The 13362-nt window shown below is 44.0% G+C and overlaps 1 protein-coding gene across 5 annotated transcripts in view; it reads right to left on the reverse strand.

Moving 5' to 3' along the window:
- The window catches only part of PCGF5 (polycomb group ring finger 5), a 107992-nt gene that overhangs the window by 34122 nt on the left and 60508 nt on the right, over positions 1 to 13362 (reverse strand). For 4 of the 5 annotated variants that reach the window (XM_080911965.1, XM_080911966.1, XM_080911963.1 and 1 more), the window contains exons 1-2: positions 9188 to 9300; positions 6899 to 7186 (exon numbers count right to left, since the gene is read on the reverse strand). In XM_080911965.1, coding sequence (XP_080768091.1) covers positions 6899 to 7010 — 112 coding nt within the window. In that variant the 5' untranslated portion in view covers positions 7011 to 7186; positions 9188 to 9300. Of the gene's footprint in view, positions 1 to 6898; positions 7187 to 9187; positions 9301 to 13362 lie in introns of those variants that run through there. The other variant, XM_080911964.1, reaches the window with a different exon arrangement.

Consider the following 13362-nt stretch of genomic DNA (forward strand, 5'->3'; position numbering starts at 1 on the left):
CAACCATCTGTAACTCCAACTCCATGGGTTCCGACACCCCTGTGGGTACCTACACTCGAGTGCACAAATCCACAAACACGTATGTATAATAAAAAATAACTCTTTAAAACAAAAAATAAATTAGCAATTAAAATTTGCCATCATGATTAAAAGCCACACTTACATTCTACAACATATTCTCCCTCCCTCTCTCTTCCCTTCCCTCCCCCACCCCGTGTGTGTGTGTGTGTGTGTGTGTGTGTGAGAGAGAGAGAGAGAGAGAGAGAGAGAGAGAGAGAGAGAGAGAGGGAGAGAGAGAGAGAGAGAGAGGGAGAGGGAGAGAGAGAGAGAGAGAGAGAGAGAGGGATATCCAACTTAGGCTTGGTGGCAGACACACTGAGTAAACTCCTCAATTCTTAATTTGTAGGACAAAATCACCAAGTTCTTCATCATAACATCAACTATACCTATTAGCTAACCTGTCTTCTTTGTATGTGTCTTGTTCCAAGGGATTACTATCATAATTTCTCAAAGAGTAGAAAGAAAGTCTCATACCACAAAATCCCATGACTATGAATAGTTTTTTTTTTTTTTTTTTTTTTTTCCTGAAGGAAGAACTAGAAGATTCTTACAGGAATCTCAATCTAAAAAGGGCTATGCTAATCAATGCACAGCCTTTCATTTATTACATCTGAGCTTCTGCAAGGAAGCTCCTGTGTCCTTAATTTAAGTGATAAGCCCCTTAAGTCGACAACATATGCAATCATAGGTGTATGTCACACCCTAGACAACTCCCAGACACTCTTGAGGACCTCCTATGAGACAAAGGACAGCCTCTGATCTCTGCCATCAAAAACTAATCCCTACTCTAGAGTCCATCATTTTCTTAAATACTCACAGATGGCGGTTCTAGGAGATAGTTTTTAAAAACCTAATTAAAAATGCCTAACTAACAGTGCGCATGTCTTTCAAGTTAACTAGCACTGCATGTGAACTACTGAAAGGAAAAACGTGGTAATCAGTCAGCTGTGCGTTTACGCTTTCCTCACACACCCGATATTAAGGTGATGCCTCACCTACATCAGTGTAGGAGAGGAGCATGTATTAGAGTATTAGACAGAACCTAGAGGGAATGACTATTAAAGGATCAATGACTGCTGACAGAGAACAGAGCACAAGTTCACGGCAAGGAGAGTAAGTACTGAACCAAGTGTGTCCCCATGTGTGTGAGGTAGGAGGAGCAAGGCAAACAAGCCACAGGTAAGCAGCTTTAGCTTATCCTGGAGTCAGCAGCACCTTTGAGACTTTGTGTGTGTGTGTGTGTGTGTATGTGTGAGAGAGACAGTGACAAACATTATATCTTTCACTACAGCCACCCCATAATGGTTAAGAATTTGCTACAATGGGTCTGGTGAGAAGGAAGGTCTCAATGAGACAGTAGTGGGGTGGGGAGGGGGGGTCGGGTGTGGAATTTAACAGTCTTTGTCACAGTTTTGTTGAGAGTAAAGAGAACCAACCAACAGCTGCCTCACTGTACCAAAGGCCCACACAATGGTGAGGTGGGGTGCCTGGTACTGAATACCTACCCGGCTTCCTGGCCATAGTGAGCTCATGGTCACTGAAAAAGAATCAACTATGGCCATTTTACTAGACCAGCATAATCCCTTACTACCTTCTAAATCTTACTCTTAGACCCAAAGATAACTGTAGCTGTCAGCTCACAAGAAGCCTGTCTTTACAGCAAATGGAAATGACCACAGAAAGCTACAAATGGACACAATGCACACAGCAGTGGATTATGGGATATATAGCTATCCCAACTCCTACAGATGTGGCTTGGGGAACACTGGGGAAGCAGGCTGGAAAGACTGTGAAGAGCCAGAACACCAAGAAGCCTAGTGTGAAACAGTCTCTCCTAGAAATGACAGTACCAATGGGCATATCAAAGTGGAAGCAGGGCTGTTTCAATGGGTGCCCACCACTACAAAGAACTACAGCAAGTAATAAGTGCTAGAAGAACTAGCCTCCCCAGAGACAGTCCTCCTTATTGGTTGTCCAAGGCTACGTGGTCATCCCTGAAACTACATACACACAAATAACAAAAGCAGGTTCAGCAGGTTATATTTATTTATCTCTCTCTCTCTCTCTCTCTCTCTCTCTCTCTCTGTGTGTGTGTGTGTGTGTGTGTGTGTGTGTGTGTGCATATGTATGTAACAATAGTCAAAGAAAAGAGTTGAGAATAGGGAAAATGAAAGGGTTCAGAGAGAGGGTACCTGGCATGGGCTGTAAGGAGGAAAGGGGGAAATGATGGAATTCTATTGCAACTGAAAATATTTTAAAAAGTGAGGATGAAGAAGGGGAGGTAAATATACATACACAGTAATCTGGGAGATGGCAGAGGTAACTGTCCACGTCCATGGTGCAGCCAGCCCAAGGTTATCTGGCCTAAGGCTCCAGGACTCTCAGTTCTCTAATTCCACTCTGCTCTCACATCCTGAGCGCACAGAGAACCCACACGTGATTCTATCAGGTCTGTTTTCCTCACTGCATTTATCAGTTTTTACTCTCTCATTCTTTACCACCTTGACTAGATGGTGCAGATTCTATGTCTGGTTTTGCTAACTAGCACAACTTCACTAATTTTTTTCCACTTGACTGACCAATGGAACATAAGTCTAAGTTCCCACAGCAAGAACAAGTGCTTACTCATTCTTTACTCACAAATCATCCCACAGCAGCCTTTGTCAGGTATAACTTCATATCAACTCTTCATATAAGGTTAAATCAACATCTAAAACCAGAAGGTACCACAATGTCACTAATCTTTCTCAGTTCCTGCCTTTCCCACTTGGCTGCTTTTCTCAATTTTACCCCCATTCCAAACCATTGTAAAACAGTATTGTCCTACATTATTAAATGTAAAAAACCCTGGCAGAAGACACAGACCCCAAATATGACCACACATCAAAACAGCCCATGAAAGTCTAGTAATGCTGCTCTATGGCTTTATTTATGTCTTTGCAAATAGGACTGTTTCCCCTAAAGGCTCTCTCTATATATGGGTATCACAGAAATCCAAATATCCAAGCATTATTAACCCTCATTCTATGTGCTATAAAATCCTCAGATCTCAGGCACTAAGCTGAATACCTGAATCCACCATTTACCATCCAGGGTTCTCTGTGGATGAGAAAGTTCACATTTGGAGTTATCATTGTATTATCAAAAACTCTATCACTTCAACTCTCAGTAAAGGGGCCAGGCCAAAGGATGGTTTCTACCAGCATGATCTGTACAGTTTGTTACTTACCTCCTTAACTTTCAACTATCATTTCAACAGGCTACTGCCAGGGATATCAGCTGCTTTCCACCAACTGACAGTAATGCCCTATTGCTTATGACAATTCTTAAAGATTTCACTGAATACAGAGAAGCAGAGCCTAAAGGGAAACCTCTGCTCTATTAAAGAAGCATAGCAATAAAAAGACTCCAAACAGCACAGCCATACTAATAGATCAGTGCTTCAATTAGCCATCATCAGAAAGGCTTCTTGCAGGAGATGGGAACTAATAAAGACCCACTGGACAAATGTGCAGAGTAAGAGACTTTGGAGCACCCAATCCTAAATGGGATGCCTTTGTCAGTCAATTCCCTCAGGGCTCAGGACCTGTGCAGAAAGACTGCAAGAGCCAGAAATGATGGAGGTCTCCAAGGAAACTGTCCTTAGACACAACAGGACTGATGCACATGTGTGCTCAGAGGCCATGGAAGCATACACAGGGCCTGTACAGGTTCAAGACAGATGAGGTCTCAGCACTGAGAGGAGTAAGTGAACACAAGCTCCCACCCCTAACCAATCTACAATAGGCACCACTGGCAAAGGAAAAATTAGTCTCCTCCATTGGAGTCTCATTGGGCATATTACCCAAAATAGGCCCCATGCTCAGCAGATGGCCAACACAAAATAAACTAAATGGTATTTTTATAGACCTTTTGTCTAATATTGCTTTGTTTGGAAAAAAAACTTTTTTTTTGTCTTACTGGTCTTTTGCTTGTGTGTTTGGTTTCTGATTTTGTGTTTTTGTGGGTTACTGTGTGTTTGTGAGTGTGTGCATTTCTTGGTCTTTTGTTGTTTATTTTACTTTTTGATTTGGGTTTTTTTGAGACATGTTTTTTCTTTGTAACAGGCTGTCCTGGACTTGCTTTGTAGATCAGGCTAGCATCAAACTAACAGAGCTCCACCTGCCTCTGCCTCCCAAAGGTGTGCACCACCATGCTCAGCCCTGTTTTTTAAACAGATGAAAAAGAGCATAAAGTTAGGTTGGTAGGTTCAGGGAGTAGAAGGAATTGGAAGAATAATCAGACTATATTGCATGAAATTTTCAATTAAAAAAGGCAAAAAAGAGAATCTCAACCAATCTTCCATTGGAAAATGATACTTCTTTATAAAGCATATTAGCAGTGTGTAGTGGTTTGAGTATGTTTGGCCCAGGGAGTGGCACTATTTGGGAGGTGTGGCCCTGGTGGAGAAGGTGTGTCACTGTGGGTGTGGACTTTAAGACCCTCATCCTAGCTGCCTGGAAGTCAGTATTCCACTAGCAGCCTTCAGATGAAGATGTAAAACTCTCAGCTGCCCTGCTCCCACCTTGATGATAATGTACTGAACCTCTGAACCTGGAAGTCAGCCCAAACTAGATGTTGTCCTTATAAGACTTGCTTTGGTCATGGTGTCAGTTAACAGCAAGAAAACCCTAACTAAGACACAGTGTATTCTTCAGTGTTAAAAATCAATGATGGAAGTGCTATTTCAAGCAGCTAAATAAAATTTCTTGGAAATTTCAGGAATTTTATGGAATTTCAGGAAAAAGAACATAAAATAATTTTTGCTTATAACTAGTGATAAATGCACATCTAGAATCTTTTGGTTTTCTTTTTTTAAAAATAAGAGGTTTTATTTCAAAATGTCTTTTAGGACATAAAACTTGTAGTGGAGAGAAATTGGGAGATTGTGCTTTTGTCTTATTTCTCATAATTGGCCACTTCTGCTGGAGAGATCCAAATATAAAAATGTGCAAATATTATGATCAGTGAAGACTTTGGACCATACATAGGTATGTGCAGGTACAATAGGAATTAAGAGACAATGTTTGACATCTCACTCCAGCGTGAACTCTTTAATGGCTTTTCTCCCAAAACATCCACAGTCCAATCACTCATCACTACCTCCATCCCAAAAGCACACTACTTTTGAAGCCTAAGTCTTACTGGTGGTGGTGGTGGTGGTGGTGTGTGGTGTGTGTGTGTGTGTGTGTGTGTGTGTGTATGTGTGTGTGTATGTAGACCTATGGGTAGGACAGCCTTCTAACTGATCCAATGTTCTTAGATCCTGCCAAGAATATTCCAGGGTCAAAGTCTCTGAACTTCATTGCTATTCTGTCTAGAAGATTCTTCCTTTATTCCCACAGAGCTCAATCACTTAAGACTCCTGTTAAAACAACACAGAGAGGCTGATATGACAGTCATATAAAGTAAGTAACCCTGTCCCTGCCTACAATCTGTTCCTTTTCATGCTATTCATCACCAATATTGAATATATTTAAGTTTCCCTTCCTAGAACGTAAACTCCTAAGGGGTCAGAGAATTTTATTAATTTGAGAACACTTGTATTTGTATTTAGCACTGTACCTGACAGGTAGTAGGCAATCAAACTGTTTTCAATGACAGTTAATAATTAATTGTTCAAGTTAAAAACAAGGCAAGGGCAAATTAACTATAAAAGACATCTCATAGCTAACTGCTAATTGAGGCAGCTAACATCCCGGAGGAGTATCCATCAATACCACTAGACAGCTTTTCCACAGTACATGTAACAGACCTGACTACTGGACCTATAAGCTCTCAGTATGTTCAAACAGCTCCTAGTAAAATTCTGTGTTTAAACTATATATAATACAGCATTTGTCATTCTAATTTTCTAGTCATTTCATCTGGCTCATTTATTTGTAGGTATGAAGTCTATCCATTCAGCAGGGGAGAGGAGATCAACGGAAGCTATGAAAGAAGGCATTGCTGTTACATGAGAAACTGAACAGCTTTGAATCTGAATTCAGGCCCACCATTCAGCAGCTGTGAGATAGTTAGTGAAACTTACTTTTCACACATATACAATCGGGATAATCCGAATACTGTTTCCCCTATAACCACTGCAAACTGCTTCAAGATTACTGAAAAGCTAAAACTTCAGTGCAGGCAGCATCTAGTTTAGAACATATGACAGATATTAAACTGAGGCTACTGGGATTAAGTTTCACTGAGTAAGAAAATAAAATTACAGTAACAGAAAGCACAGAAAGTGTATATACTCATGCAAGCGGTTACAAAAACATTCTTTCTCTCTGTAAGGCAGGAGACAGTGAAATCCTAGGAATTCCTCAGCTATGGCGAGGGTGCAACATTCTCAAACTTGAGCATGCTTCAGAATTACCAAGCTATCCCCCCCCATGGCAGATGCTGGATACAGGAGCCCCTCGGGACAATGCATTCCTACCAGCTCCTCGGAGCATGCCCACAATGGTGTGATTGCTGAAGGGGTCAATCACACACATGATCCAACTCCTTCAGGGTTATTTTTGAAAATATTAAAAACCTGAAATACTTCACTTTTTGCAAATTCATAATCAATTAAAACTTTTAAAACGTTTTACAATCTGGTTTTAAAGGTGAACATGTATTAGGATTCAACTGAAAAGAAGTCATGCTATTAACATCCCAGTGACAAATTCTGAAAATTAACTTGAAAGTAATTGAGACTTTCTAAAACTCAAAAATCCAGACAAAAACAGAGCCCAACAGCCTTAAAGGAACGTACGCAGAGGTAAATCTCGGCTTCACACAGAAAGCAGATGACAGAGATACGTACAGGTATGGAGGCATTCTGTCACTGTGGTGGGCTTGATGAGATATCCTTTACAGATGTAGCAGGTGATGTAAGGGTTGAAATCTTTCACCAAGTGTTTCCTTTGGGTAGCCATTTGTGCTCAGCTGGCTTTAGCAGTTCAAGCAAAGAGGGGCACTAAGGGGATAAAAAGCTGGTCCCAGGAGCTAGCGCAATATTCTTGCAGGTGTCCTGAGGCTTGAGCGTGAGCATCCAACCTGAGTCCAGGTCACTGAGAGCATCACTCCTTCCGGCTGTCCCGCTTCTTCATACCTGTTCCCAAAACCACAGAGAGGACGCATCAGTGCTTTTAGACTCTATTTAAAATCATTAACAGTACATTCTCAGGGCTGAAATTTGGTGACCAAGACACAACCTTTACTGTACAACTAACCTGTAAATCTATTATCATTTAATTGAGAGTAACAAATTTACCCAGTTCCGAAGCTTCAATTATCACCGAAACTCACGGCACCCAAAGCCACTGAATCCAGTTTCTAGCGTTCCTCAGCAGTATTGGACTTTTACTACCTGCTTGACTTCCTACCAGGAGTCTCTGCCACACAGTGACAAGGACAACTGAGGTCATTAACCACCCCTATCAGAGTGTCTCCATTTCCATCTAGTCAAAGGTTGAATCAGCCTGATGTGCATGCCTTCTCTCCAGGCAGGGCATCTTCCATTCTGCCATCAGGTTCATTCTATCCATTGCACTCAGTTCTTCTCAAAAAGAAAAGCCAGCTCTTCCTCTTTGCAAACAGAAAGGGTATGTAGGGTTTTTAGCCTGTCCCAAGAGATGTAAACCACGTTCCTAACTGGTTTCAATTCTAAACTGACTCTAACCTTTCCTTCACCACTTCGGGTAGCTCAGCCCTCTCCCACCGTGGACTCTGCAGGCTCCTATCCGCCATATAACATGCCTTTCCTCTTGACAACTGTACCTTGCTTGTCCCCGAGACCCCCTCTCCAATGCTGTCCTCACTGCAATCCTATTTGTTAGTGCTTACCTCTCCCCAACCACATCTTTCTTCCATCCTAACATTCATTCTCTCTTTAACATTCATTTATTCTGCTTTCTGAGGCTGGGTTTCCTATAGCCCAGGCTGGCACAGAACTCCTGATTTAGATGATCACCTTCAATTTTTGATCCTCCTGCCTCCTCCTTTTAGCGTGCTGGCAATACAGCTGTGACCCACCACTTCTAATTTGCCCCATGACAGGGATCAAACTCAGTCACGGTGCATGCTAGGCAAGCACTCTACCAACATTCATTCTTTTTCTCCTCTACTAGACAGAAAGTTTTAACAGATACCAGCCACAGTCAGAAAGTCTCAAGTAGCTGTTTATTCGTTGCTTTATTTGTAAGATTAAAAATAAGAGCTCTAGCTACCTAGAAAGGTGAGGATTAAATGAGATAGTGCACAGTGAAAACTAAAGAAATGTCATTAATTTTTCTTACAACTTTTACAAATTGCTTAACTTGTTAGATTATTTTAAAAGTTTTGCAAATTCCCTACAAGAAAGCTGCTCGAAGAAAACAATGATGCCGATTTCAGTAAGTTCATCCTACACTAAGCACTTATTGGGCGGAAACTTTTCCACTATCTTGGCTGTTAGCTCTCAGGCGCGTACAAGCTATCTGGAAAAGTCTAGAAGGCATCATTCCATCAGCACACACCCACTGTGAACGTTCAGGATATAGGCTCTGAGCGCCTACCCTCTGGGGAAATAGTGTTAAGGATATGACAGAAAGTGTAATTTAATTCATTGCAACGTCGGGGTTCTGGCCTTAGCCCTTCATGACCTTCAGCAAAATATTAATATCCCCGCCTGGGTCTTGGCTCCTCTCTCACGCTTCCTACTCCCAGGACTTACTGGAGCGCTCGAGGCAGACCACTGGGAAACGCAGTTCCGATCCCAAGCCCAGAGCCCTGTCACCCCGACGCGGAAAGGAAGCGAGCGCTTGCCGAGTTGCGCGGCCGGCCGGAGGCAACTTTTCCGCGTCAGGCGGCGCGGGTCCCGGAGGTTCGAGCCCTTCACCGCCCGGCAGGTGCCCGGCTCCGGAGCCGGGGCCACTCACGCGGGGACCGCGGGACCCGACTAGTCTCCTCCGCGGGCCGGCCGAACCACCCCGAGCGCAGCCCCGAAGCCCCGCGCGCCCGCCCCGCCCCCGAGCGGCTCCGGCTTCAGCGCCCGGCGCGGCAGGTGTCTGGGGCGCCGCTGCCGGCGGCGCAAACTTGGCGCGCGGCCGGGTCGCCCCCGCGCGGTACCTACCCAGCGGCCGCCGTCGCTCCTCAGCCCGCCGGCGCGGCCGCCTCCGAGCCCGGGAAAGCGAAAGAGAAACAGCGCCCGCCGAGGCCTGTCTGGTCCCCCGCGCCCTGTCCGCCCTCCCCCAGCAGGCGAGAGCGCGCGGGCTCCACGGGGCCACTCCGCTCTGGCGCGATAGGGCGCGGCGGGCCTCGGGGCCAGGCGGGTGCCGCCTCCAAGGGCAGCTCCACCCACCTTCAACCGCCAGAGCCGCCCGCCTGCCCGCAGGCCACGCCTCTCTCGCCGGCCACGCCCCATCTCCACGCCCCTTCCTCGTGGTCCCCGCCCCTCCTCGCCGGCCACGCCCCCCAGCCCACGCCCGCCGGCTCGTGCTCCTCCTAGGCGCCTGGGACACCCTGAGTGCCCTGCCCCCCACCCTTGTTGCTCCTGTGTGACACGTAGCTGTGGCCAAATTTTATCTCTGTTCTTATCCTCGCCATCCCTCTCAGGGTTGCTTTCAGTCTAACAATGACCAGTAGGTTTTTCTCCTGGCCTGTTCAAAAGCAATGGTCATCGCTGAGAACGGAGTCACCTCACGAAATTTTCTCCTTGGGGCTGTGAGATGGCTCAGCCGGTAAAGGTAATTGAAGCTACATCTGAAGACTTGTTCAGTCCTCAGTATTCAATGGAAGATGAGAATAGACAGAACGACTCCTGCAAGTCGTCCTCTGACCTCCACAGGGTCAAGGTGGCACAAGAACACCCACAGACATTCATGTAAATAAATATAACTGAAAACATCCAAGAATTGTTTCATAGGAGGTGTGAGTCACCATACTGGACCTACCGGGCTGTATTGGACATGAAGACCTGTCTTGCTATGAACCTTATTTAGAAATCACTATTGAACTTATTACAATACCGTGGATCTAGCAATCAGAATCGCTGACAGATACAGGTAAACTGGAAATTTGTGTAGGACTGAGGACCGTAAGTGGTAAAAATGTATGGCTGTTTGCAAGGTTCAAAACAAACAAAATCCCCCAGTGCTCTTTCTAGTGGACTTTGAGACTTCCGAGGCGACATTCACTGACTGAAAAGGAGGACTCCTTGAAAGGTGTCCTGTTCTCCTCTCCTACTGCTTTTCCCAAACTCATAAGTTCCTACTAAGCATAACTTAGACCCAGTGCCTCACTTCTTAGAAGACTAGAATCTAGGATTCCTAGGATCCTAGGCAAATCAAGGCAGCCATCACTGACTGACCAAATATGAAAGGAGAATTCCAAGCTGCAAGGCAACCTGCACTGTTGCACACCAGAGAGAAACTAGGGGCTGAAATTCCAGCATCTCTTGTGTAAGAGCCAGAGCAAAGGTGGCTGAAGAATTCCGAGAGAATGCAGAGCATTTGCTTTATCTCCTCCAGACAGGCAGAACCTCTGGCGAGTGACAGATTGTAGAGGTGACTTCAAGAACAAAACAACAATCCGGTTGCACAGGTGACCACACCTCAAATATAAAATGTGTGGAATACAACAGGAGGTTTTAAAAAAATATCCATCTTTATAACTGAACGGGTAAATCAGATGCAGGTAAAAACAAACTCATTTGAATATTGCTGAGGGAAGAATGCATCTTCTGATAGAGCTTGGAGTGATTATAATCGTCTTAAGAACCCCTCTCAGAAGCTAAGACTCCAGGATGGGATGACTTTCACAAGACACAGCAATTACAGTAAGCAAAAGAAAACAAGTCAGGTCAAGTGACTATAGGCTTTATGTCTTTCATACTGAACATATCCAAATGGGAAAAGACAACCTATTTCTGGTATTTTTAAAATATGCAATGGAATGGCACACTAAATTCTATTAAGATATGAAATGGAAGATCCCACTGTATACACTGAAAAAATGGCCTAATATTGTTCTAGTTTGTGTCTGAAATTGCTTTAAATGTCTTTTCCAGGAGTAACAAACAGCCCTAGAACTCTAAGAGGAATGCAATTGGTGATCAATAAATGAGCTGCCTGGTATTTTCAAAAATGATCTTGATCATACACTCAAGGAGGACTCACACCAGCTAAGGAGGGAGGAAGTGCTAATCCTTAAGTTGTAGGCAGTCAGTCCCTGGTGGATGTGGAAGTGGAGGTCCTAGAGTATGATGGTAGAGCTGAGAGGTGGGATTGGGTCCCATCCTTTGTGAGGACACCTGTGTTTTGTGTCCCTACCCACATTTTTAGTCAAACAGTATCTTAGTCACTTTATTGCTGTGGTGACTCTTCTAGAGGAAAAAGCATTTAACTTGGGGCTTGCTAACAACCTCAGGGACTAGCTCCTTACTATCCTGGGAGGGGACATGGTGGCAGGCAGGTGTGAAGTGCCAGGCTGGAAAAGTAGCTAAGAGCTACTTCCCGATCTCCTAGACAGAGACTGGGTTTGGCATGTGGTTCTGATACCCCAACGCCCACCCCTGATGGACTTAGTAACTAATAAGCAGTCAAAGATAGGGCTGTTTCAAATGCAGCGCTCTTATTCACTGGTTTGTGACTCTTCTCCCTCTTCTTTAATAATCACCTACATTCTCTTACCACCCATGGGTTCAATCCCCAGTGCTTGGAGAAAATAAAACAATAAAACCTACAGAAAAGCAATTTAAAATGTAAACAAGAGTCTGATTAAAAAATAATAACAAAAACAATGGCAAGATCGATGCTAGGAAAGATCAGCATTCCTGGTGTGCATTCTAAGTACATAGAACCGAAGGATGGATTTCTGACTTTGTTTTACAGACACAAGACCACCAACCCTCCAAGAATCAAGGCTGATTTGAGTTGAGCCAAGGCTAAAACCAAAAGCATCAGTCCAGTTTTATTTATACCTCTGAGAAATTCTCAAGTACATGAAGTCATAGGACATACAGTAAACAGAGTAACAAGAACTATCCTGAATGGGGAAGGGGGAGGAGCCAGTAACAGTGGCCATTTCTACCACTCACTAATTAATTAGTAAGTTATTATCAATTGATTTTAATCATATAAGTTATACAAAAAATAGGGTGATACAGTCCCTTGGGAATTAAACAATGACCTTTTCATTATTGTAAATTAGTCTATGTACCTCAATACTGTCTAAGAGCATCTTTAACATATAAACTGTCTTCTGTAATGTAAACGTCTTCCTATATAGGTTGTAGAAAATTATTAAAATTTAATGTAAATATTCTTTTGGGCCCAAGTGCCTTTATATAATGACCATAAATATTATAGCTCAAAGTCAATGCCTAAAATTGGTGATGGAGGAGTGGCGGGGGTGGGGAAGATGGTGACAGAATTGTGACCTTGACTGTGTGTCTCTCTTACTATGACCATTTCCACAATCCAGTAACTGTCAGGAGTTTGCCAGCTTCTCTTGAATCCTAACCCTGCTTGCTCAGATCACCACCATCTCTTCCCTTCATACCCAGCAGACTAGGAGTCAGTCTTGCTTACAGAACCTAAAGAACCGTCAGCCTGTCCCCACCCAGCAGAGGCACAGGATTCCTAACTACAGTGTGCCACATCTTGCTCCCTTGTTTTAGAAGAGCCTTTTGCTCTTAAGAGAATGCTAAAATAGTTGATATAAGGCCATCTCTGGTCTCTGTCACTTCCATAGTCCTTCATGACCTCCACGACCCAAGCTTTAATGAACCTCCTTTACCTCTGGCTAGCTAAAGGGTTGGTCTCCTTACAATTTGACACCCTAATCTAACCCTCTCAATCTTGTCTACTCCTGTTAAATCTGAATAATCCTTTTGTACTTTCTAGGTATCCACTGATTTCAAATGGCATCTTCTAGACTCCTCAAAGCTCCATGCCTTCTCTGTGGTCTGTGAAAGGTATCCCGATTCTGGGTCCAGACAGGTGGAAGCCTCAGAGACCCTAAGAGACAGTAGGAGCTTTCTAATCTCCCAGGAGATCAGGTCCTTCTCACATAGCTACAGCCCCCACAGCCAGATCAGTCACTTAGGGTAACGCCCTAAGTCCCTCCTCCACAAATAAGGATATGACCATGGGTCACATAAGGTCAAGACAGGCCAGTCGCATAGAAGCAGGACCACGTCCCCAAATATGTAGATGAGATATTCCCAAGCTCTCAGGCCAAGCCATCCCAAAACCATATATAAGAATCCTATCTAAAAGGATTAAAGGTGTGCAGGAATTACTCCAT

This window comes from Micromys minutus (assembly GCF_963924665.1).
Source record: "Micromys minutus genome assembly, chromosome: 2".
Lineage (NCBI taxonomy): Eukaryota > Metazoa > Chordata > Mammalia > Rodentia > Muridae > Micromys > Micromys minutus.